Here is a 25,838-nt window from a genome sequence, read left to right as displayed (position 1 = left end):
TTAATTATTTTCTTTGTAGGCCCTAAATGCTATTTACAGAAGATAGCAAGCAAAGCAAAAAAGCTCAAAAAACATGCAAAATAATAATGTTAATCCAACACTAAAGTGCCTAACACGCGTAGTCCTTTTCTCAGTGATAGCTGTGTCTCTTACCCACACCCCTTAAGTCCATTTCTTCATTTTTTAATTTCATTTTTCAATTCTAACTTATTCTCGTGACGGTTTTTTTCCTTTCCTTTCTTTTGGGGTTTTCTTTCTTTCCTTCCTGCTTTTTTGCTTCACTTTTATAGCGGTGAGCGCACACTGGCAGGTCATAAATTTGAATACCGATACCGCCCAACACTTAATTGACGAGGCGAAGAAAACATGGCGACTGATTGAAGTGCGAGTGGAAAAATAAAGCTGTTTTGTTCCAATTTTCACTGAAATGTGTGTGTTATAAATTTGTTCTTCAACCTCATCGACTAGGTAATATAAATTTGCAACAAGATGCCGCGTTCACGTAGTCGAAGTAGCTCTCCGAAGCATAAAAAGAGTAAAAAAAGCAAACGATCTAGAACTCGTAGTCGATCAAGATCCAAATCGAGAGACAGAGATAGAGAAAAAGCGAGGTCTAGAGAACACAAAGAACGTAAGAGAGAACGTGAAAGGGAGCGAGCTCTGGAACGAGAGAAAAGAGAGAGATCAAAATCACCAGCAAAAGAAAAAAGAAGAAAAAGATCACGGTCCAGATCTAATAGATCCAGTCCCGAAGCTCCTCCTCAGGTTGATATATTTGGCAGGGACATCAGTCGTAGAAATGCAGCAAAGAGCTGAAAAGGAAAGAGGAAGAAGAAAGGCGTATAGAAATGGAAAGGCAAAGGAAAATGTAAGTACCATTAACAAAAAATTGGTGCAAGTATTTCATAATAAATTTGAAATAAACATGCAAATCTAACCGGATTTTTGTGCATTTTTAGGTGCGATGTAGTTCCAGTAACTGTAACTCGTCATGCAGGTCCGTAGATGTCATTATGATAAAGACTGAAGTCTTGCTGGCAGGACTAGGTGCGATGGCGATGAGCACCTCATCATTAACATGTTAACCCAGCCTGTCCCTCAGTTTGTAATGTCAGACGGATACACTCAAGGCTGGCGATAAGAGTCTGAAAATACACAAAATGTATGTAAATAAAACCGTCAGTGACCGTAGGCAACACGTCGTCGCGTGACATTTGTCTTTTTAACACAATCATGAATTAGCCAAATCGGCATTCCATTGGCATTGCGCTTTTGCAATGCATGTTGGACAGTTTGTTGCAGTTTTGGGACACTTTGCCCTATGTGCTCTGACCTATTGGGAAAATTGGTTTTTGTGCGTATAAATTATTATTTAAAATGTTTTCCAAACACAAAGGACTGGAATGTAATTCCACAAAACATTGTCAGCATTGTTGTGAAGAAACCAAACAATTCAAACAAGAGATCCTGAAACACTACCAAAGTCACTAAGCACAACATCTACTCGTCGCATCACGCACTAATCTCTCCTCGCATAAAAAAGTTTGCATAAAAATGTGTATGTTGTCAGTGTATGTAATGGGATGCTCGCTTCAGGCCTCTTGGCCTTTTGAGCATCTCCTCATTCAAATTTTGTGTCTTTTTATATGAAATAAATGATGATGTTTACGTATACATGTATCATGTGTAGTTCCAGATAAGTTGTTTCCATGTCCAGAGTTATTACCACTTTGCTTGGAAATGCCCATTTCATGGATTGCCCATTTTTGTTGAATGTTATTTTGAAAATATAAGTCACCCGGTGTGTAATTTGAAATTGATATCTTGGTAAATCAGGAATCCTGATTTTTCTTACATTTGCAGCCGCCAACAAGAACTAGAAGCCAAACTCATCGAAGAAGAGGTTGCTAAAAGAGTGGAAGAAATGGTTGCCAAAAGAGTGGAAGAAGAACTTGAGAAACGCAAAGATGATATCGAAGCTGAAGTGTTACGACGTGTTGAGGAGGCAAAACAAATCATGGAGAAACAGATGTTGGAAGAGATGGAGAGAAAGAGAGAAGAAGAACTCACAGCACGCAAAGCTAAGGAGGTAGGCATACAGTGGTTACTGACCAGACTGAGGCGGATGCAACCTTGACAAACTAGTGGAGCCTTGTCACATTATTTATTTATTTTCAATTTTGGGAGGGGCGCAAACTGCACAAACATAAAAGAATGCCATTTTCAAAATTCAATGTATGGTTCAATTGTCATATTTTGTGTAATTTTAAACATTTTTGTCACAGAAAATGGGCAATGAAACAAATTGTATCCCTTGCTAGTTACTCTTGGGAACTAAGACGGTTTAAAAAAAGACCAGTGGGAACTTTTTAATATTTTGTAGGCGAAGTGCTACTGCTCATACTATATTGTGTATATTTGGTGACAAATTGTTGTCCTCCATCTTTGAATTTAAATAAGTCAGTGAAATTGTTCTGGGATGGTAAAATCTTTAAAAAACTGATTTTTGGATAGTGAATAAGATTTGAAAGTATTAAACTGAGTGGGAAGGGAAAGGGGATACTCATTAGAATCTCATCTCTGATATTTTTCTTTTGCTCAATTCAATGCAATGTCTTCATTAATTTAATTGAATTGAATATAAAAGTTAGAATCCAATTTGGTTTGAAAATTATACCCACCATTTAAAAGTAGATGATGGGTACGGTACTAGTTTGTCAAGGTTGCTGTCAACAACTTAACACTTTGACAATTTCTTTTCACTGTAGCCTTGTTTGTTAAATTTCAATTCTTGAATTATAATCTGCAGCCAGTGCCTCTATATATGTTTGATTTTCATTAAGCTGTCATTTATTGCTACTATCCAGTATACAATGTAAATGTATTAATTTTCGATAATTTATTGTAAATTTAATCTGACGATAAATGTTCTTGTAAGTCAACAATCAAATTGCCAACCTGCAACTATTTATTCTTAGTTTAACTTTTCTTTTCAAAAAAATATTATATAAAGGAAAAAAAGAAAGGAAACCATTGATAACAACAATTTAATGAATTTTAAAATTACAATTAAACATGATTTTGATCTTAACTGATATACCATATTTATACAGAATAGTACCATTTATATTGAAGGTTCTTCTGTATACATGACCAGTTACATAATTAATTACAAATGAATGTAGGTTTAAATAGGTCAAGCATCTCATCTGAGTCAAAAATACCACATCCCCTAAATTTATTGAGAGGGAAAACATGCACACCTGAACCAGTTTTTCTTGAATATCCTAATAATACTAAACATGGTGTCAGTTAAAGTTACTGTTTTAAAACTTGAATTTGCAAATTAGTTCATGAAACAGGTTTAAAATGCAAAATTCATTATCATGTTACCATTTATATAGTTTTCTTAAACATCCAAAGTGCATGATTTATGCATAGTATTAAAATCACTTAACTGCTTAAAATTATATGACCAGACACATTGTCAAGTTGTTTGTGTCAAGGATCAAACTCTTCATAATGTACATTTTGTACAGTGGAGAAGTTTGGCTCCCTTATTTTCATTGAGAATTAGTAAATAACAGAACAAAGATCCGAAGGTTGTTGAGTCCTTGGGGAGGCAAATGTAGGCAAATTATGGGGTTACTGTCAACTGGGTTTCTCTAAAAATTACCTCACTTGGAAAAAATGGAAACTGGGTTAAAGCTTTGAATAGCAAAGGAATATTGATGAGAAAGCTGTAGCAGCAGCTAGCGGCCGGTTGGATGTTGCAGGTGATTTGCATTGGCCATGCATCGCAACATATCAAGCTGAACATCTATAGTAGATCTGTGCACAGATGACGGAAGCTATCAAGTAGGTATATCTCAAACAAGGTATGTAATATGTAAGAACAAGTCGGTTACGTAAGTCAAATGTGTTATTTCTTTTCAGACTGAGCTGAGCATCTGCTACAACAAATGGAATTTCTTACACATGCTTGCTGTTTGTTTGTTTGTTGTTTAAAACACTTTTCTCCACAGAATTTTGTCCTGTAAATCACATGATTTGTAATTTGCTTTGATTAATGTGTACATGTATAATAATCAAATGATGTTTGTTGTAAAGTACTCTTGCATGCACATAATGATGATGTTATAATTGTGACAAATGAGGTGAATGCACTTGTGATTAATATGATAAACATGGGGCTGGTTTCTTGTAGGAGGAAGAGAAAAAGAAGAGGGAAGAACTGGAAAAAATTATGGAGGAGAATAGGTTGAAGATAGAGGAAGCTCAAAGAAAATTGGTAAGATTCGTACAGGAGTGTGTGGGGGGAATTGACAATGCTAGGTTATTTATTGAAAAGCTGCTTTATGAGCCGATTTGATTTGATCATTCATGCTGTACAACTCTCTAGTCCGACACAATGCTAGTGTGTACCCTCATTTTGCACCTTAAAAGCTTAAAATTGGGCCACTTTGGAAACCAATTTGATATGTTCTTTACTATTTTATTCAAAATTATCGTTTAGTTGGAAAACAGGGTTCCCTGGATCACTAAAAGAATAAGGCTCACACTTTCAAAAGCAAACTTTCGCACTACATGATGTCGGACTAGGGGTTGTTATGCATTGTCACTTTGCTTTTTTGCAGGAATAATTTGGTTACATGAATCAGTATTTGGATGTTAATTATATTTCCTTTGAGTTCAGAAACTAATTGAGTTTGGAGACAGCATGCGTTTGGCAAAAGAACATTTTTTTAAAACTAAAATTCAATCTAAATTATTGCATTATGCATACAATTTGCACATTGTGTTAACCTCCTTGTGATTTTACTTTCCTGAACACGGTTTCTGCTGTTTTATTTTTTAATTTTTAATTAATAAACTGAAATTTTGGACTTTTTATGATAAACTTTTTAATTCCAAATTAGGAAACACAATTATTACTTTGATAGTGTACCATTTACAGTAAACCATGGTGGCTAGAAATCTCAATATGATTTGATAAAACTGCCAGTCATTGACTGAATTGTATTTTTGTTAATCAATACAATTGACATTAATTTTGAAGTACTGCGAAGATGTAATTCTCTTACTTTACTCTCAGAAAGTAAAAAGTCACAAGGAGTTGGGGTTTATTTATCATCACAAAGTGTTCCAATACTAACAAATTTAACTATAATTTTTTTCCTAATAAGTATCATAATGCCTCTGCCTACTAGGTCGGAGGCATTTTGTGTTGTGTTGTGTGTTCATGTTTGCCCTAAGTATTAGGTTATACCACTACAGTTACTACCAAGGTTTTGCTTCAGTTTGTTAATGACGTTTGTGCATATTTCACTTGTCAAAGTATTGAATTATTCACATTGGCCTAATTCAGCAGAACTTGTGCATACAAGGCTAGTTTATCGGCATGCTTGTTTGCGCAACAGCGTAAAAGCACTGAAATCGCCACTTAAACCTGAATCGAAAGAAACTGCCCCCCTTCCCCTTGCTCCCATCTGTTAAATTTTATGGTTCTTCCTCTCCTATCTTGATTCTGGAAATAGTTTCAATATCAAATTTATTCCTATGTTTTCATAGATGAATATGAATTCTTTTTTTTTTTTTTTCTCAGGTTGTCATCCTTTATTTGGTATCCTCACATTTGTACTATTTGTGTCTAGCAACAATGCTGGTTTCATACTTGCTTGCTGCTTTCCTGCTGATTTTGCTTCAAAGCCGATATATCAATCTGTCCACCGCTTTGTCTAAGCGGCAGCATTGCTGGGAGTTGAATTCAAGTCAATTCAGGAGCGGCGCCGCTCTGACGTATGAGAAAAGGAAACAATTTTCTCCTGTGCTGAGCGGCAACATTGTATGAAACCAGTATTACACAGTGTCATGGTGAAGCAGAAGCCATTCAGGGTGAAGCATAGACCCTCTCACTTCTAATAGTCAAAGGTCATAGGTTGCATAAATGCAGATATATCAGGAGTGAAGAATAATATGACCTGAGGTCATAAGTCATAGTTCATTTGAAAGGCATAAGGTGTTGACGTCTTACGTCATCTTACTCCAGCAAAAAGTCAAGTTTGATTATGTCATAGAATGTCTCTTTACTTTAACATTTAACTTTACCATTATCAACTTTCCAACTTGTTATTTTGTAGGTATATAAAGCACAAACTTGTACAATGATTTTTATCATTTTGCCCACCCAAATAGAAGGATTTGGGGTAAATATTGCAATTTTATTGTTAAATGTGAACTGTGTTTTACATCAGAGACAGAAAGGTATGTTTGTGTCATGCTGTTTAGCAAAACAAGCGAGCGATCCAGGGAGGGCTCACGGTTCCTGCTGTTTATCACTGCTGCTTGCCATTTTGTTGCATAGCATTTGCAGTAGAGCGAAGAACATTTGGATAAAGCGCTAGTTGGGCTGCCAGCAGCACTAGCTGATGTATTCACTACACAAAGCTGATGATACCAGGCTACAAACGGGTTTGTCAAACGATACAATAATACAGCCTTTAATTGTGCTGAAAATATATGGATGGGGCTACCTTAATGTTCACATTGTATTGATTGAAATGTCATAGTAAAATTTTCTGCTTTTGAACAAATTTAATTCATTTCCTGGTTTGAAAATGTATTGTAAATATAATATTTCTACACTACACTGGCAAGTTACATTGTCCACTGGTTTAAAGTGGAAATATTTTGTTTTGTAATAATGCACCATTTGCTATATTTATTTTGATTCTGTTTTCAGCAGTCAATTGAAAATTTCAAAAAAAGTACAGAACTAAAAAATTATAATGATAACATGAATTTGTCATATTATCTTGATATAAATGCCAGATAAGACAAGATTGTTTGCTATAAAATATTATGCATGTATAAAATTTCTAACAACATTAATGGGTCTATTGCTATTGGCATTCTACATGTACATGTATATTAATTTAAACTGTTTCTCTGAACAGTCCCTGAAGTGTAACGATGTGTGCTGCATTGCATATTTGACCAAAAATAAAAACACTGTAAATGTGTGTAGATTCTCTGAGCTGTGGGATAACCTCTATCAGGTGTTTACACAGTAGCAAACAGATACAGATGTATTGTAGTGTCTTTATATGCAATACTAATGTTCATCTTTTTAACCCCATGGGCATACTGCCTTTCTGTAGTGCCTCTTGTTTAATTACATGATATAAATTCTCATTTAGGTACATGTAACTAATAAAAAAAAATACAGATCTGTCAGCACTTTTAACCGTAAATCCCCTTCAGTCCTACTGACCATTCTTACTATGTCTCCGATTTGCTCAATAGATGATCTTTGTAACCAATTAAAATAGTTCCTAGAGGTTGATACATTGGCAGTTGTGCCCATGGGGGTTAATGAAAGCATTTATTCAATCAATTATGAAATTTCATAAAGTTGTCTGCGAGCAAAACTTGGCTGACCAGAAAAAAGATCTTCTGCATAATTGTCATTAAATTATGAACTTGGTCAACTTTCTAATGGGTTTTGTATCATGTAGATTATTTTTGTAGCTTAAACTTTATATCAGCAGTCAAACATGTTGACCATATTAAAACAATGTTGTTTTAAATCTGTTAAAACAATGACTTGCAATTAGTCCATCTTTTTTGCTTGTCATGGATAGAATTCTGAGGCATATTTCCCTCATTAATGCCATTTATATGTAATTGACCTAAAATTGGTCCCCATTTTAAATTGTACAAAATTTAAAACTTGATTTTCCATTTATGGCATTGTTTTGTTATGGTCAAACTCGCTTTGAAATCGCTTCCCACAGTAAGAAAGTACATGTGTATACCAAACCAGTCTTGATTATTATCAAATACTAATTTAATTCCTTCTCCCGTTTGTTTAAGGCTGAGGAACGACTAGAAATGGTTGAGCGACAAAGGAAAATGGATGAGGAGAGGCAGGCTTTTGAGAGAGAACAGCAGCGACAGCATAAAGCGGAGCAAGAAATGATTCTCAACAAAAAAGCATCACGTCCAAGACTGTCGTTTGCTCTGAAAAAACCCTATGAGATCTCAACATGTGGAAAATGTTTAGTGCTTAAATTTGGATGGATCCGACGAGGAAGCTCTCTTGAAGCTGTATCATTGTGTTGGTAGATTCAACCATGAAATGCTTAATAAATGCTTAATGAGGATGCCACATGGTGAGTGATTTGTGGGGGTGGGACAGGGTTTACTCAGGGTACGGGGTATGAAGGGGTTGGGCTTAGAGAAAGTTTCACTCCATTGTGGCTATGGCAACATACAAGTATTTACAAGTGAAAGTGTGCTGCTTATTGTAGCCTCGTGAATCCAGAGAGCTACATATGATATACACAACTGCTGTTCTATGCATGGATGTTTCTGATGTCTCTTATTTCCAATGTATAGTACCATTGTATCGTTAACTGCAAAGCGCAATCCTCGCACACAACGCACAAAGGTGTAGAAATGCCTTCTGATTCACTAAGCTGCTTCGACGTCGCCGAGTCTCTTATTAAATTATGTAGTGTGGTTAGTCTGTGTTGTAGTCAATGTTATTGAACTCTGTTGATGACTAACTTGACAACTGACTATCCTATGCAAGACCTATGATCCACATGGTAAAATATACTTAATCTAGAGAAGGATATCACAGTGATTTAGATGCTTTGAGACTCCTCATCTGGGAGTGTTCAGAGTGACCATTTCAGCGTGTTATAGTGTCTGGAGTTGTGGAAATACTATTGATAATAAAGTGGAATGCTTGATTTTCACAAACAAATTCCCAGTAACTGTAAACCAGACAAATCATGGCCAAAATTCCAGCTTATAATCTTCCAGTACGAACCCTGTGGCATGGGTTTTGGTCTCACGATGCTTCATTGCATATTGGAAATTTGTTTTGATTTGACATTCAGATTATGATATCTGATTGGAGATCTTGTGTATCTTGGTATACTGCAGTGGCCATACAATACATATCCTTGCAAATCATGTAGCTTCAATGCAACTTGAAAGCATTAAGTTAGGCCAGTTTTAGATTTGCTATGGTAAAGATTGTTTTCTTTGATCATTCTATAATTGACTCAGGAGTGTTGTTACTTGAATCTTGTTTGGTTGGTGGTGAGAAAAAGTTGTCAGAAGTCATTAGATTTTGGCTTTTGACTCTTGACCTATTGGACAGGGTACTCAACCCATTTCAGTAGGTCAAGAGGGGATGTGTTTTGAGTCCATTTGTAATGATATCTGATTACCTTCTCTTACCATTCATTGTGACAAGTCTCAAGTTACAATACCCCTCTTTGCTTGAAGGGGCAATGTTTATCATACCAAAGCTGAAATAAATGATTCCAGAAGAGAGTTCACAAGAAAATTCTTATGAAAAGTTCCTGTTTTTTTCCTAGCAAGTTTGTCAAGCAACTTCTTCTGCCTGTGTCAATAGATCCTTCAATTCTTAATCTTTTAGTTGTATAATCGCAATCACGTGACAATGCCCTACATGTAAACCTGATTAATGGGAACAAAGACACTTCTTATTCCATTAATGACATCAGCTCATCTATATGGCATCACCAAGAACTTGTGACATTACTAAAGGATAAAAAAGTGGAGGGCTTAACTGGCACTGATGAACGTAGAAGTTGGTTGCCAAATCTTGTGAAATTTTTCATGAGAATTTTCTTCTGAACACTCTTCATAATGAGTTGAGTGAGATGTTGGTTCAGTAGATTATAAGTATGTGCTATGGAATGAGCGAGGTATGTCTGTCTATGTGTGGGGGTGTGTGTGTGGGTTATGTGGTGGTGGTCGTGGTGTGTGTGCTGGTGCATGTATAGGCACATCCAACATGAATCTCATTAATATTCCCTGGCCAGAATATGAATATAACTTTTTCTCAAGAAACATGAGTGTATTGGCTAGTTGTACAATCCAGTGGTATGAATACATTTCTTTGTACCAGTCTTGTAATGTACCAGTAACCAAACATTTTAGAGGTATTGATATTAAAGTTTTTAAAAATCTGAACCAGTTGTATTCCAATTTGTACATTACATCAATCTTCTCCTAACATTTCGGTAACGTCTGGTGTTTGTCTATTAGAGGATGACAGATAGAATTTTGTTTGTTTACCGGCGCACGGAGGCGCAGCGGTACAGGCTCCGTTTTCGCAATCGAGCCCTGGTGGTACCATTGTGTTGTGCACTTGGGTAAGGTGCTTTGTATTTCTTGCCTCTCTTTACCCAGGGGTGAAATGGGAGCTGTTAGGAATATTAGCCATTGGGCACCACCCAAAGGTATGACCATGCCTTGGCCATTGTATGGTAGCTGACATTAAAAGGCGCTGTATAAATGTCAACATTTACTTTATTTATTATTTTACTACCATATTAGCATGTGGACACCATCTACATGTAGTTTAAAAAGTCTGCACAACCAGTAAAAATAGCTGGGTTGTTCATCCAATTCTAGAGTACACAATTACAAAATACTATCTGCAATTCTCATTTCTTATTCACCTGTTCTTAATCACCTGTTTTTCTAATTTAAAAGAAAATCCAAAGTAAACACCTCTGCCCCCATTTTGTTGGCATTATTTAAAATCTTGTCTCCAAAAAGGTGTATCACCATCAATTGCTGTGTTTATGATTGCACGTAAGTGTGACATGCACAAGTTCACTCACTCATGAATGGTGAATGTGCATATGTACTCAAATAGGGCATGCACTGTCAGAGATACAACTTTACCGAAGATTGCTAGAAATTCCGATTTGGGGCCATAAAAAATGCCAGGTATACCAAAAAATGCATTTCCAGAATTGGATGATGATATTTAGAGCAAAATATAAAGAGCATAAAAAGCACTCGGCCATTTGGCAAATGACCAGATCAATCTTTAGGATATTTATCTGTTGCATCTCTGCACCGCTTTTAGTGAGTGAACTCATATCACAGGTTTGGAGTTGTGTCTTTCTGCTGCTGAGCCACTGAAATGTGGTTAAGGTGTTGACATTTTTGGAGCTAAATGTATTGCATTATATGTATTGGCAAATATTAATCAAATGTGTCAAGTCCATTAGTATTTGTATCATAATCATATCAAAAACCAAGTTGTGGATATGCCACATTAAAACTATTTTCATAGCATTGTATTGACAAACTAATTTAACCCTTCTGAACAAGAAAGATCATTAAATTGGTCACTGATTAAGTTATATGATCCAGTGTCATATACTGGGGTACCCAAAAAGGTGGCTTTGTTACATTTTGATGTGCAGCTTGGATTTCAAAACACTGTCTCTTGAGTATTCCGTCACTTAGAAGATTCAATTAGGTCTTAAATTGAGGCTAATTTATTCTAGATTACTCATGTTTTTATCCTGTTTTAAAATATTTTTTAATTATTTTCTTATGACGTTTGGCATGAAATGTGCCAAGGGTGGCTGAGGAATAGGGAGGCGGAGGATTAAGGGGAGGGATTAATATCGTAAATTTGATTTAAAACCCATTAAAAATTTGAATCTAGTAAAAAATGTCTAAATGGACTCCCAGACATCTAAACCAAGTAAATAAATACAGAAGTTCATTTAAAAGACCAATACTTGCTGAGAATGATTGTAAATGTGGAAAAAAGAGGTGGGGTTATATCCTTCCTACTTTGTGATTGTTTTTGCCCAGCGCTCTCTTATTTTTTTAACCGATTTCCATAAAAAGGTGTCAAAATGCTCAGGAGGATGAACCACTTCAAATGAGATGTGTAGGTAAAATGTTTGAACCATTTAATTTTTTTACTATGTAACGCAAAGGTACCCCAGGTTGTGACACAGGACCATATATGATTTGGTTTTAGCAGAGATGCCAGTCTTAGGAAATATCACACTTTGAGGAAATGTTGTTAATATTCCTGTATGAAAGAGTATGCAAAAGTATATTTTCAGGAATTTTTCTGCCATTTCTAGATTTGTTGATGACACTTGACTGACTGGCATCTCTGGGTATAGTAAACAGTTAACCTGATTTTTAAATGGTAGTCATGTCAATATGATCTGCCATCTGGTATTATTTCAAAGCCCCATTTGGTTAAACTCAGGAATGTAGGAAATATATAAACTTTTTTCTCAGGGTGTAGTCCTGACTCCAGTTACTCTCATAATCTCATATTATTATGAGAATTTCACTGGCTGTGAAAAAGACAACAAGTGAAGCAAAAACCATAATTAGGCATGAATTTGTTTTAGTGGGTGTTAATGCTATGATGTAGACACAAATCTTAAGAAAACACATTGATAATGTTGTATTATACCACCCATGACTGATACTGCGCATATCTACTCCATGATTGTATGACATCACAAGTGGTATAATACAAAATTACCAACATATTTGGTCACAGAAACATGCAACTTGTCGCTTTGCAGTCTTCATCAAAATATCTACAACTGCAATTTTGTTCTTGTTCAGGCCCATAGCCAGGATAGTTTTGTGCGGGTGTGGAATTTCTGAAATAACTTTTGGGGCTATTATGGAAACACTTTAACATGAAAAAGTGGTCCCTTTGGTACATTAAATTTAAAAAAAATTACTTTGAAGAGTGGAATCAGGTGCACTCCTGGCTATGGGTCTGGTGATGTTCTAAAAGTACTTTTTAACTTCCCTAGATTCAATCTCAAATAAATATCAACTTAACATTGAAGGAATTCATGTTGAATATATGGGGAAATGTTTTATCACAAAATGGATGTAATATTTGTACTTAGCACATAGTCCAACCCTAAATCTAACCCTATTGCTCACGGTATCTCTAACCTATCACTACCCCTTAACATTGCAAAGACCACTACTATTACATGCACATAATGTGTGCACCTACATGTAAGCAATCTATTGAGAGCATAGTATAAGCATATGTGTGCATTTTCGTGATGCTATAACAGCAATATCTCCCTTCTAGAATTGCATAGTCTTGTAGAATGTTCTAAAGCCAAAACCATGTGTACATATTGACTGTTGGTTACAGTTATCACTGGTGGAAATAAATTGCTACATTGAATGTAAATTTTAATCTAAACCTGTTTGAGTTTGTCTCATTACTCAGTGTGATTTGTTTATTTGTGAAACTATACCCAGTGAGAGTACAGGTAATCAAAATGATTGTTACCAACAGTTCCCAACTTTGCAGTGATTATTGACAAGACTGCCACATCAAAATGCAACACAAGATCCACCCAAGTGATATGACATGTCATAAAACAAGATCCAATGTTGCATTTCAAAGAAGCAGGCTTTTAAATAAATATAACAACTTCAGTCTCCGGCAAGGTTCTTCAGCGGTCTGCCGGTTTGGCTCCATTTATAGCGTAAACACAGAGTGCCCCTGATTGGCTAATCGAATTGCATCATCACATCGGCACTTCATTCACCAATCAAGCTGTGTAGCAATGCATAAATTAGTTCTATTTAGGGGATAATCAGATATAGTAGTTGGACACTACTGAAGGACCATGTGATGCCGAATACTGTAATGGTAACAATGGTTTTGATACAGCTTGTATGAGGTCTCGGTTTGCTTTTAATTTGCATGAAGTCATAAAAGAACAGTTTATAACAGCTCACTATTTATAGGAAAAATATAGGGCAATTTGATTTGCACACATGGCCAACACAATTTCATGTGCCTTTTTAATTCAATCACTCGTAATAAATAATAAATTAGTGGGACATAAGTTTCAAAATGGCAAAATATTTTCTTGTGAAGCACAAAAATGCTAATAATCAAGAATCCTGTGAGTGGTAAAATTATTTTTTTGTGGGAGATGAGAGTACACCAGACATATCGAATTGCATTCTGAATACGAGGAATGTCCTGATATCAAATAATATTTTTTGAAATTTGCGATATAATACAAATTTTATGACAAATTATAAAAATATATTTTTAAAATTTTTGATATTTAACAGTCCTTATTATTATATCTAATAATATGTACTTAAAGTGTATGTAGCTGTGATGAAAAGCCGATGATCAATTGAAAATTTTGAAGATATACATTTTCCCCCCAAAAGACCTTTACTTTTTTTTTCGATGTTCTTGGGGAAAAATCCATATCTTTAATACGAAAGGTCAAAATGTTCAATTGTGCCTCTTCATCCCAGTTACATACACTTTAAGTACATATTATTAGATTTATAAGATTTACTGTTAAATATCAAAATATCAATTTTAATCATTTGCCATAAAATGTGTATTATATCACAAATTAAAAAAAAATAATCGAAATTATTTGATATCAGAAGGACATTCTTCGTATTCAGAATGCAATTCGATATGTCTGATGTGCTCTCATGTCCCCAAAAAATACTGTCCAAACGTTGCTACAGAGCCCTTAAAGCCACAAAAAACAAAGGATTTTTGGTCATTTTAAGGCAGTATCAGTGATCATGCAAGGGAGTACAAGCAAAAGTGAAGGGTAGGTCAGTAAGAGTTTGAAGACCTTTATTTCATTTGAAAAAAAAAAGATGCAAGCACCCCAGTGTTGATAAATATGAAGCTCCATATCTTAGCTACTTGGATGAGTTGACTTCTGATGTCATTGCCTGGCAGTATGCGCACGCATCATTACAATTTCCATTGTTTTTTGCCTGGCAGTATGCGCGTGCATCATATTTTGTTCAGGGCTCGTGTTTTTCAAATTTCCGCCACATACAATAAGGCTATTGAACAGTGCATGGGGTTCACTCAAGCATATGGATATACCAGTCCCTTGACTTTGTTGATAAACATTGAGGTCAACTCGTCTATATGTAACTGACACTGTGGCGCTCTATGGGGGATTTAATAAGATTCAAAATTGCTTGTTAACAAATAAGCCGATTCAAAAAGTTTAAAAGTTAAGTTGGGACATGTGTAAACCGTGGGTGTAAACATCGCAGATATGAAAAGATTGTACATTATGACTTTAAGGTTTGCTTTACCAGAAAGGGTCACAAATATAAAGCGGCCATGTTGAAAAAAGTTTACAAATCTTACAACTATAGTATTTAGCAAGATCGGCAGACAGCAGAAGAACCTTGCTGAAAACTATAAATGTCACTAAATAACAAAGCTAAATAATGCTAAATTCAGCATTCATAATTTTTTTCTGAACAACTTCTTTTTTTTCTGAGCAACTATTTTCCAGTGAAGAATGTGTTTGATGTTCTAAAAAAAGCTCAATTGTCATGTAATTTATCAATGTACATAAAATACTATAAAATATCGGCAAAATGGCTTGGTGAGACGTGTGATTTTTAAAATAATACTTGAATTAAACCCTGGTACTCATTTTGTTTTGTTGGGTGTATCATAATAAACACAAACAATAATAATAATAAGCACAAACAATAGACCATTAAGCTCTTGGTTCGTATAAATTATTATTTAATACATATTTAATAAACAAATAGCACTTTATTTTTTTGGACGGATGTACATAAGCACATTAAATTATTGCAATATGAATATACAAAGTGGACGGATTAATGTCTTTATGGATGGATGTTTAAGTACTGCTAATATTGGGTTTTGATAACTTGCATATATGGAATGAAATATTCTGTAAATTTTAAAATAACATCATTAGGAGTCAAGCAGAATGCCAAATAGGATTCATCTCTTTCGTAAAATCATGTTACACATGAATTACTACCTATCGTTATGTATTCGGCAGACGGCCGAATCCGGATTCGGCTTTTGGTAAATTCATTTTACGCATGCATTACTTTTGAATTTGAGAATAAGGGATCAATGCTTTACCTATAGAGGGCAGCATATCAATTTTTTAACGGTTATCGTCTTTGACCGTACTGCAAGTCACCATTAGCTAACCCAGTATGCCACCCTCTTTTGAATACTTACTATGCTGTTATCATCTGATTTCCGTTAAGAAATTGATATGCTGCCCTCTATTGTGTACAGCATTGATCCCTTATTCTCAAATTCAAAAGTAATGCATAAGTAAAATGAATTTACCAAAAGTCAATCCGGATTCGCTGTCTGCCAAATTCATAACGATATTAAAGGACAAGGAGCATGGCATGGCACTGCACTGTTAACTAATCATGTATACTGCTCTCTGGCTCTCTACTCTATGATCCTCTGTTCTCCAATTCAAAAGAATTCATGTGTAACATGATCTTAGCAAAGAGACAAATAATGCAATTGCTATTTGGAACTCTGCTAAAATCACAACAATATCAAATGTGTTAATCATTCTACATTTATAAACAACAAATATACTTTTATCATACATAGCCTGAAGAAAGTACCCAGCATTTAAAAAACACCTTTCACAAGTTTGCAAAGAAGACTCATAACATTTTGGTCCAAATCAATATATTAACATTCTTAACCAAATCACAATTATACCCAGAGTCTCGATCTGTATGGTGCATGTTACAGGTGATATAACCTTTACATTTTAAAAAGTTTCCTTGCCATTTATGGCTGGGCTGAGGTAATTGTTTTATCAAATGCTTCTTAAAACCATATGCAAATGATTTATCTATTAAGACAATCCCAATTTTGATAAAAAATTGTTTCCTTTTTCAACATAAAATGTTTGTAAATTTTTAATTTGCAAACATTGCACATTTAACTATTTATATAAACTTGATATTATCAACCAAATAATTTAACTTGGTTCGGCAACATCCAACAATATAAATTTCACTTCAAAAATTCAATGTAATTTAGACTTTATAATATACAAAATAAATTTGAATAATTGATGAAATTTGCCAAATTCAAACAAATATACAACATTTTACATGAAGGACCTACAAATTTCAGTACAACATTAATTGACACATTTACACACACACTCTTACATAAATACAACAAGAACTTGGCTGGTCACATATGTCATCCATTATCAATTAAAACATTTATGACAAATGGGGAAAAACTACAGAATTTGTATGTTTATGCAGAGAAGGTCTGCAGCCCTATTTATTAGACAGGAATAATTTATATGGTGTCGTAGGTCTGTGGTCAGCAAATTCATGTAGTGTGCTGAGGCTTTTGGGTTTATGCCTGTGTGTAGCGCAATATAAATCATTGCGCTTTGGACAGTTACTTTTTTTGGATAAGACACATAAGATTTTCAAGCCAAGTCCTTTACACTAATCACACACACAGATACACAAAACAATTTATATCTCTCTTCATAGTCACAAATACTGTTTCACTTTTAGAAAATTAATTCAGAAATGAATTAATTTGTCTGTTTCTGCACTCAAGTTGATTACATCAACTATTACTTTAAAAAAAAATCTTTATGGAACATTGAAATAATTAGCTGGGTGATCTTGTAACAGCAAAATAATCTGGGCATTTCCCAGATGTCCACATACAGATATTTTGCTTGATAATAAACTATAACATATTTCTGCCAGTACGTCTATTACACCATCATCATTTTGCACGCATTCTACAAATGCCTGGGTTGGGAGTTGTGAAATGAAATGGAACTAAGAATCCAAAATTGATCGGCAGTCCATAAGTGCCAAGGTTGATCCATAGTGGTACAGCTAGGGCATGTGTATCATCAAAAACAATACCTTTACTAAACATTAGGGAGCGATCGTTATTTACGACAGGGGGGGGATGGGCATTTTGAGAGGGGTACCCGAAATTTATAGGGGGCCTTGTTAAGTTTTAAATGGAGAAATTCAGGAAAACAAGGGGGAATTCAATAATTTCGAGCGGCGGCAAGGGGGTAACACGATTTTTTTTTGTCAATATTTTTTCCAAAACGCCCATTCCCCCCTGCCGTAAATAATGATCGGTCCCTTAGAGGTCACATACTGGCAGACACATGATGTAGTATGAAGATCACACCTACTTGCAAAGACCTTTCACACTGCCCGATTTGGCGCAGATTATAGCGCAAACATGAAGTTGGGTTTTGATTGGCCAATTCAATCAAGTCATCATTACATCAGCACCTCATTCGCCAATCAATCTGCATAGCTTTGCACGACGCAGACGTGACCTATTTCTTTTTGTGTGATCGGTTGGCCAGTGCAAAATGTCTTTGTAAAATAGTGCAGACATTGTTGTAATGTCCACATACTGTTGAATACCATATTACTATAAACCCTCCTTATATAACCTGTGGAGTGTCCTGGGTGATTTGCAGAGCACAGGTACTGATCAAAGCAATAACTAATTAAAAAACTTGATATCACCGTCTGCAGTCAATATGACACAAAGGGGTGCAAATGTAGATGGTTATAGGAGCAGCTATTCATCAGTAAGCGGTATTCACAATGATACATATAATCTAGCTCTCTGTCAAATTCAGACACATACTCTGATATACCCATGCAAGTTCTGATAGGTGTGTGACACTCTAGTAGTCTAAACTCATAAGCAAAGCTGTGCCTCTCTTACTCCAATGATCAGGGTTGTAAGCGCCTGACTTGAGGTCCACACCAACAATAAAGGAAGGTCTGCCTGATCCACCGGATCTATTGGGGAAGTAGTAGCATGGACATGCGTACATACCTGTAACAAATACAAAACAACATTGTATTATAACCTTTTCATTTCTGCTTAACACCTATCCTATTTTCAGGACTATCGTTTTCTTGTGAGCACCATTTGGTTCTGTAGTGAAATGGTCAGCTTTATAAATGGCAGTGAGTTTTTAGAATGTACAGACAAATCCGACGAGCCAAGTGATGGTAAGGATTAAGTCTGCCATAGCTGGGGCCCATCCGCGCCAAACTAGCTTAGTTTGTTTGGATTGCGATCCAAAACACTATCGCGAGTGCATCGGAGCGTGTTGCACTTGCGCCGCGTCACAGGAGCGGTAAACGCTGCAGGCCTGTCATACTGGCATCACATAAAATGGATGGAAGGCCCCCAGCTATGGCCGCCAGTGAGGTGTAGGAATGTGTCAAGTCGGATTCGTGTATATGGGGAGGGTTTGCCCAAACATATGTATGGTGATGACTCTCAAATATAAAAAAATTTGATTCAAACAAAATTCATGCTATTATGTGTGCCAGTAAAAATGACAAAATTTCTTGAACAAACAAACAATTTTGCATAAATCTCTTACCCTTGCCACTCTTCTTCTTATTCTCCACTGGTTTGAAGTGAATAGTAGGTATACCACACACAAGCTGCATTGGAGCCGCCTCTACTAAGCATGCATTCTTCTTGTCCCATCCAGCGCCTTCCAGATGCAATCCCTTTACCCACACACCATCTTTGGGAGGATCTACTATGTTGTTGTCATCTACTGTAGAGACGACAAATTCCCAGGACAGAGAATCTACTGAGATCTGTTATATCAAAGTATGAATGTAAGAAAACAACTTCTAGTATTACAATCAACTTTATAACAGCTTCTTAAAATCAACTTTACTCCAATATGTCAAAATACAAGCAGGTGTAAGGTAGGTATAGGAAAGGTTGGTTTGTTTGTCCATGTCCAGACCTATACATGTATACCGTAAATGTTTGCCTAATGGCGCACCTGGGTTCCTTTCCCTTGGGGTAAATTTCATGTACAAATAGAGAGCTCCCTCCTCTAAAAAAGGTATGTGCCCTTATTTGCTGGTAAGATTTTTATGGGAGGGCACTGTTAGTTTGTGTCTAAAATTCCAGTTATGTCAAGGGAGCCCATAGCACCATTAGGCGAATATTTACACTATATGCATAAGCCAGGCTTGCTTAGCCTGTAAAAAGCATTCTGGCCTTCATAGTTAAAAAGAAAAAAAAGTAGAAAGAAGCCAAGGAGGGCTACACCAAACAATCACATAACAATTTTGCTGTTTGACAAAAGATGACATACTGTAACAGTATTGAAACCACTATGTTATTCTCATTTAACAGACAAAAAAACTTGACAACATATTAAAGCATTATGCAAATAATACTGCCAGAGGCATTCTTCTTTCACAACTTAGCTGTGTGTATGCCAGCGCCATTGTATATCAATCCACACTATTTTGAGTTTACAAGCAGATCATAGAATACATGCATGTATTATGAATATTTGATCTCACACTTGTAAATACAAAATCACACAACTTACATTGTTCTGTCTTGCTGATGTTTGCAGCACTGCTGTAAGGAAACCAGTTGGGAAAGTAAAAGCTGACATAGAGAAGATGACTGGAGCATGCGCTGTGAGTGCCCATTTAGCAAACTGATCTACTCTCTGCATCAAGTCACGTGTCCATGCTCCTAGTGGCTTGTTTGATGGATAGGCCTGGAATAAGAAAACAATAAAGTATACTTTTTAACAAGTTGTGATAACTATTTTTAAGTTTTTTTTAACAAATTAGGTGCCAAAGTTTTACAACATTCAACAAGCCAATCAGAACCTCACTTCTGTATTTCTGGCAAAGAAGTACAAATCACACGTGGGAAAATGAGCACTTTTACAGTATTTCTTGTACTTACACTGAGCCACATTGAGGGTACTCTGGCATCAAATACACAGTTGAAAATTTCCTCAAGATCAGTTGACATGACAACCAAACCCTTGATACCCTTTTCCAGGTCTATCAAAGATGAACGGATGTCCTGAAGTAATGCATTGTAGCGTTGGATCTAGAACCAAGCACAAATAACAATACAACATTAGTACATCAACATTAGTAGTACATACTTGTGCAATAAGACATTTTAACGTTCATAACAGATTGATTACTACAGTATAACTAAAAATAAATGATCAAGTTTTCCCTTGCAAGCCAGCCTATCTGTGCTTATACTTTGCAATGCAGGACTCATGACACTATGGATTGATATAAATAGGCATATGCCATTGAGTACAGGAGTTATGTCAGGCTTTGAGACACATATACTGTGACTGGTGTGCTCTATTGTGAATTTATGGAGTGAAAGTTGGGACTTAATTAATGCACATACAGTAATAAAAGATAATAATGTTTGCCTATTTCAAGATACATCAAGTATAACCAGAAACATGTTATCCACCTGTATATTTTTTCAACCTTTCAATGACCAGCAACATCAAGCTCAGAGGATCAGGCTATACAGGCAATACAATAATGGTTTAATTACTTTTGCAAATTGATAATAAAAGGGCCACATGAGGTTTAAAAGAATGTTTTAAAAACATGTTCCAGTATGTTCCAAATGTTTTTAAAAAAATGCACAAATCTAAATTTGAATGAATTTCAGCATGTTCTGGATTATTACTGAATGTCCCTTTAAACAGATCACAACATATTAGTATATAAAACATACTGTATATGAAATTGACTGAGATCTAAACAGGGACTCTTCATTACAACTAGAATGGTATGCAACATATCAATGTATGCCTAATATTTACCTCTTGTAGAAGGACTATTTTCAGTGGTGAGTTATCATCTTTCATGATCTTGGCAGTGCCTTCATAATCAATATTGGCTGGGATCTTCTCCAAGACATCAGCTGCTAGCTTCAATACCTGAAATGTATATCATATATCAGTATAAGAAGATGTCAAATTTAGAATCGCCAGATGTATTTAAATGACACATCTCAATATCTCGCTAAGATGCTGGTTACATGATGCAGCTATTATGACTACCATGTCTTCCATGCAACTAAAAGTCAATCAATGATCCCCTAAAATTGTACAATTGTGTTTGAGAGTGGCCTTCTGGCCTTTCTCCTTTCCCTTACTATTTTCTTCCATTTCTTGCTTTGTTTATCAAAGCTATCTGGGCCAGCATGTACCTTATTAGCCTACACTGGCTATCCAGGCTTGTGCATTTTATTGTATGAGCTTGGAACGGTCCATGGATTTCCCATGGACCAACTTGGGTGAACAAAGTATATGAAGATAATACAGAAGTAAGATTTTCTGACAGCTCTGCTAAAACCTAGCTCTCCTAGACACTAGTACTATCAGGGGACCAATTTGTAGACAATCTGCAGTTTTTACAAGCTCAAGCTCTCATGTATATAGTCTATTATCTACCTCCAGTCACCGGCACTAGCTTTGAAGTTTAGCGTGTTCTGTTAGCCTAGCGTCACTTGCTGCGTGTACATAATTTATAAGAACGCACGCTACGCTAACGCAGCACACGCTGAACTTCAAAGCTAGTGCCGGTGACTCAAGGTAGATATATAGACTATAGAAGTTGCATCTGCAAATGTTTTGATGCATTTACAGGACTTGGCACAATACTGTCTCACCTCAATTTTTGACAAAAATGCGGTTTTGGTACCAACATTTTCAGAAAATAATAAGCTTTCCAGTGGCAACAACTCCAATAAAGTCACAGACCAGTGAAACATAGCCTTATATACAAAGGCATATGCGGCCAGAATTCTTAAAACCCAATTTTCTTCAAATGACCACAATGGAGATGAGGCCTTGTTGCGCTGAGCCCTCAATTCATTTATATGACCTAGTTCATTCCCCATGTTACGATAACTAGTTCTTACCTTGCTTTCTCTACTCTCTCCTTCCTTACTAACCACCTGTGGTTGTAGTGATAGCAGTGTGTCAAATAAGGTCCTAGTCTCATTAATCTGACTGGCTATGTCTGCATTGGGATGTTGTCCAAAGGCTTCAGGGTGATCCACTGCTGGTAACATACTGATGTATTCCTAACAAAAGTTTCAATGAAAACAAAAGAAGTCAGTAAGCTTGTTGGCAGATCAGATAATCAATAGACCATTTTAGTAAGTTCCAAAATCCTTGGCAAAAGTAATCATAACTGCGTAATGTCGACACACTCATTTATGATCTAACTGTGCCGGTCAAAGTGTGCAGTTACGATGTTCATATATTGATTACAAAGGATTCTGAGATTAATACTGAAAAGGTCTATTGAGATGTGATACAAAATTGTTTTAAATGGAGTACTTGTAAAATAGATACATACCTACCAACTGAATCTATTTTCAAAAAATCATCAATTCCATACTTTCCATACAATGTACACTTTTAAACAGAACTATGAACAAGCACTTGTTTCTTGATTTACTGACAGTCTGATGTGCATATCTCAATGATACAAGAACACATACCTTGTATGTTTGTAGTGGTCCATCCTTTGGGATATAGTAAGCCTGAAGAGTTGATAATCTGCAGGATAAAGTTTCCATGAAAGAAAGAAGTAAATAATCATTTCTACAGTTTTGAATCATTTTCCAAAATAGGTAATTTTTCAAGTATACTTTTCAAATATACAGTGAAAATGAAGTTTTAAAATGTCCCACCGAAACGTGATACTGTGTGCATCGAAAGTCCAAACTGTAACAAGTAAATCCTATCGAAGAGTTATGATGGCTTTGGGACTTATAATGAGGTTAGGACTTGACCATATATCATAAGTTGTGGTGAAATACATCCCAGGATACTCAGTAGGCTTCCTACATGATTTTGTTTATTTTTAAGATTTGTTAAGGGGTACTACACCTGTGGTAAATTGTGATATTTTTGCATTTTTCTCAAAAATAATAACACACTGGTAACAAAAGTTATGTATATTATTGGGGCAAGGAATCCAATTACTACACTGAAATTTCAGTGACTCAAGACAAGTGGTTCCGTATATATGATAGGAAATGAGGTACATCCTAGCGGTACCTTATTTCGTATCATAAATAACAAACTGCTTGCCTTGGGTCACTGAAATTCCAGTGTAGTAATTCGATTCCTTGCCCCAATAATATACATAACTTTTGTTACCAGTGTGTGATTAGTTTTAGAGAAAAATGCAAAAATAGACACAAATTTATCGAGGGGTGTAGTACCCCCTTAAATTGCACTATAAACCTTAATTCACAAGATTACCCTTTCCTATAAATATTTTGACAAGTTGTCCACATAAATTTGGCAATTTATAATAGGTGGGGTGACTTACTTGTAGAATGCCTGTGTTAGTGTTGGTTCACAGAAGTATTCATTGATGTATGTGAGTAGCAGTCTTCTGTCCCAATCATCAGTAACATGGCCACCATAATTCACTCCAGCTATCAGGTATTTGAGTGCATCCCATGGGGTTTCGTCATATTCATCTAAGTAAATACTCAACAGATTCTCTGAAACCTGAAAACACCCAGATACGAAGGGTAAAAATAGCAAGCTCATTACACAATATTCTACCCGATACAAAGTGCCCCACCTAATTGGGGCCCGTACTAGGTTTTCAGCTTAATAAATACCCCACTTTCAACACACATCTGGCTCAAAAATGAAAAAATATCAAGAATATCATGAATAAAGAATGTCATGACTAAAGGGTGGGAAAATACTCAACATCCATCTGACAGTTTGCTCAAAGTACATGATGTAAAAAGCACAATATAAAGCCTGAACTATAAATAGATGTTTGTGAGCTTCCAAAATGGGTGTTCTAATAAGCACCCCTTGCAAGTGACCAACTTTTAAGTGCTTGGGGTGCTTAATACTGCTTATTAAGTCAAACATGGTACCAGATACTTAGTTCTGTGATGGCACAAGTCCAAGGTTCTCCCTTTTTAAAGACCATGTCATTTCATGTTGAGAACATCTTTACAGAGGAAAGGTCATTGTTTCATAACAGATATGTTATTGCAGATTCCTAACCAGGGCTCAGGAAGTCAAGCTAGCCATGTTATTGACCACATTCTGTTTCAGTGGTTTTTCAAGGTTTTTGAAAATACTGCCTTTAGTAATGTTGAAATCTAAAAATTTATCCTATACAGTATTAATTATGAATATCATCCTACAAATGGCAAAGCAGTTAATTCAAGATCATGATCACTTGTTTGGTTGATATTATTTTAATTATTTTGGTAGGAAATTTCTCAAACACCTTCAATTCATCTTATAGCCGACTCCGAATGCGCTTAACATCTCATAATCATTACTCACAATTGACTTAAATTTGCAATCTTACAATGAATTTGGAGACTATGTGAAATCTGACAAATGTAGCATCATTAATAAATCAAAAGACATAGAGTCATGTACCTCAAAGTCGGAGTCATTGAATCCATAGAAGACATTCCAACCAAGCATGCGGAATTTGCGCCTTTCAATCAGTATGGAGTGGAAGAAACAAAGAGAAAACAGCAATTTCTTGTACTTCTCTTGTTTCTGACAACGATTGAACTGCTGTTCTGTCACCAGGTGATATAGACGTTTCATATTGGCCTTCAGACCCTGCAAAAATTAACAACAACATGGATGAAACATTCACTAACATTATGCAATAAAAGGAAAATAATTAGACATCACACTCTCAAAGCTTAGTAAATGGAATATATTTAAAAAGTCTTTGAATAATGAGCGACTTCAAACAATGTGAATAAAGTTCTTTTATGAATACTATATATATTCTAATAGTTATATGCCGTGTATTGAGCGTGAACACAGAAGTGATATGTCAATTGGCTGATCAACATTCATGACAATAATACAGTTGATCCATTAGTCATTGAGTGCATAGAAGGGGCGGAGCTCGATGATCAACATTGTATACTCGAACTTTGAAACTGTTATGGTTGACAGGTGTATTGAATTTTGCTTGCATTTACATTCCTGTGTGGGACTATGGTGGGCCTATTGTCTTTTTACTCTTGGCAAGTCAGCGAAATGACCCCAATGCATTGAGGCAGCTGTTTTATCTGGGAAAACAGAATGGTTTTTTTTATTCAAAAAATTTAGTTCTGTTTTTCTAGAATCAGGAATAATATTTAGAAACGACTGCTAATACATCACACGTTTGGTATAGGATTACTCTTGAAAATGATTGTCAATTACCTTGGGTGGTTCTGTAGTCATCTTGATACCAGCTTGCAGGATAGAGATAGGGAAATCTGGATTGGGACTACTACTTAG

The 25,838-nt window shown here is 35.7% G+C and overlaps 2 protein-coding genes across 2 annotated transcripts in view; one reads left to right on the top strand and one right to left on the bottom strand.

The window, feature by feature from the left end:
• The first annotated feature begins 335 nt into the window (after window positions 1-335).
• LOC140155606 (arginine and glutamate-rich protein 1-like) lies at window positions 336-11,164 on the top strand. Its single transcript, XM_072178519.1, is given in 5 exon segments — window positions 336-805; window positions 808-868; window positions 1,864-2,089; window positions 4,208-4,291; window positions 7,876-11,164. Coding segments are annotated over 5 exon segments (939 nt in total). The 5' UTR covers window positions 336-489; the 3' UTR covers window positions 8,128-11,164.
• Window positions 11,165-17,767: 6,603 nt separating this feature from the next.
• The window catches only part of LOC140155604 (dynein axonemal heavy chain 2-like), a 106,859-nt gene continuing 98,788 nt past the window's right edge, over window positions 17,768-25,838 (bottom strand). Inside the window, 10 exon segments of the mRNA XM_072178517.1 lie at window positions 17,768-18,535; window positions 19,095-19,320; window positions 20,076-20,252; window positions 20,447-20,596; window positions 21,348-21,464; window positions 22,451-22,615; window positions 23,039-23,096; window positions 23,878-24,062; window positions 24,969-25,160; window positions 25,761-25,838. The exon segment at window positions 25,761-25,838 is cut by the window's right edge and continues 114 nt beyond it. Of these exon segments, the coding sequence (XP_072034618.1) occupies window positions 18,381-18,535; window positions 19,095-19,320; window positions 20,076-20,252; window positions 20,447-20,596; window positions 21,348-21,464; window positions 22,451-22,615; window positions 23,039-23,096; window positions 23,878-24,062; window positions 24,969-25,160; window positions 25,761-25,838 (1,503 nt within the window). The 3' untranslated portion in view covers window positions 17,768-18,380.

Source organism: Amphiura filiformis, chromosome 6 (genome assembly GCF_039555335.1).
Source record: "Amphiura filiformis chromosome 6, Afil_fr2py, whole genome shotgun sequence".
Lineage (NCBI taxonomy): Eukaryota > Metazoa > Echinodermata > Ophiuroidea > Amphilepidida > Amphiuridae > Amphiura > Amphiura filiformis.
This window is presented reverse-complemented; position numbering and strand designations above follow the sequence as displayed.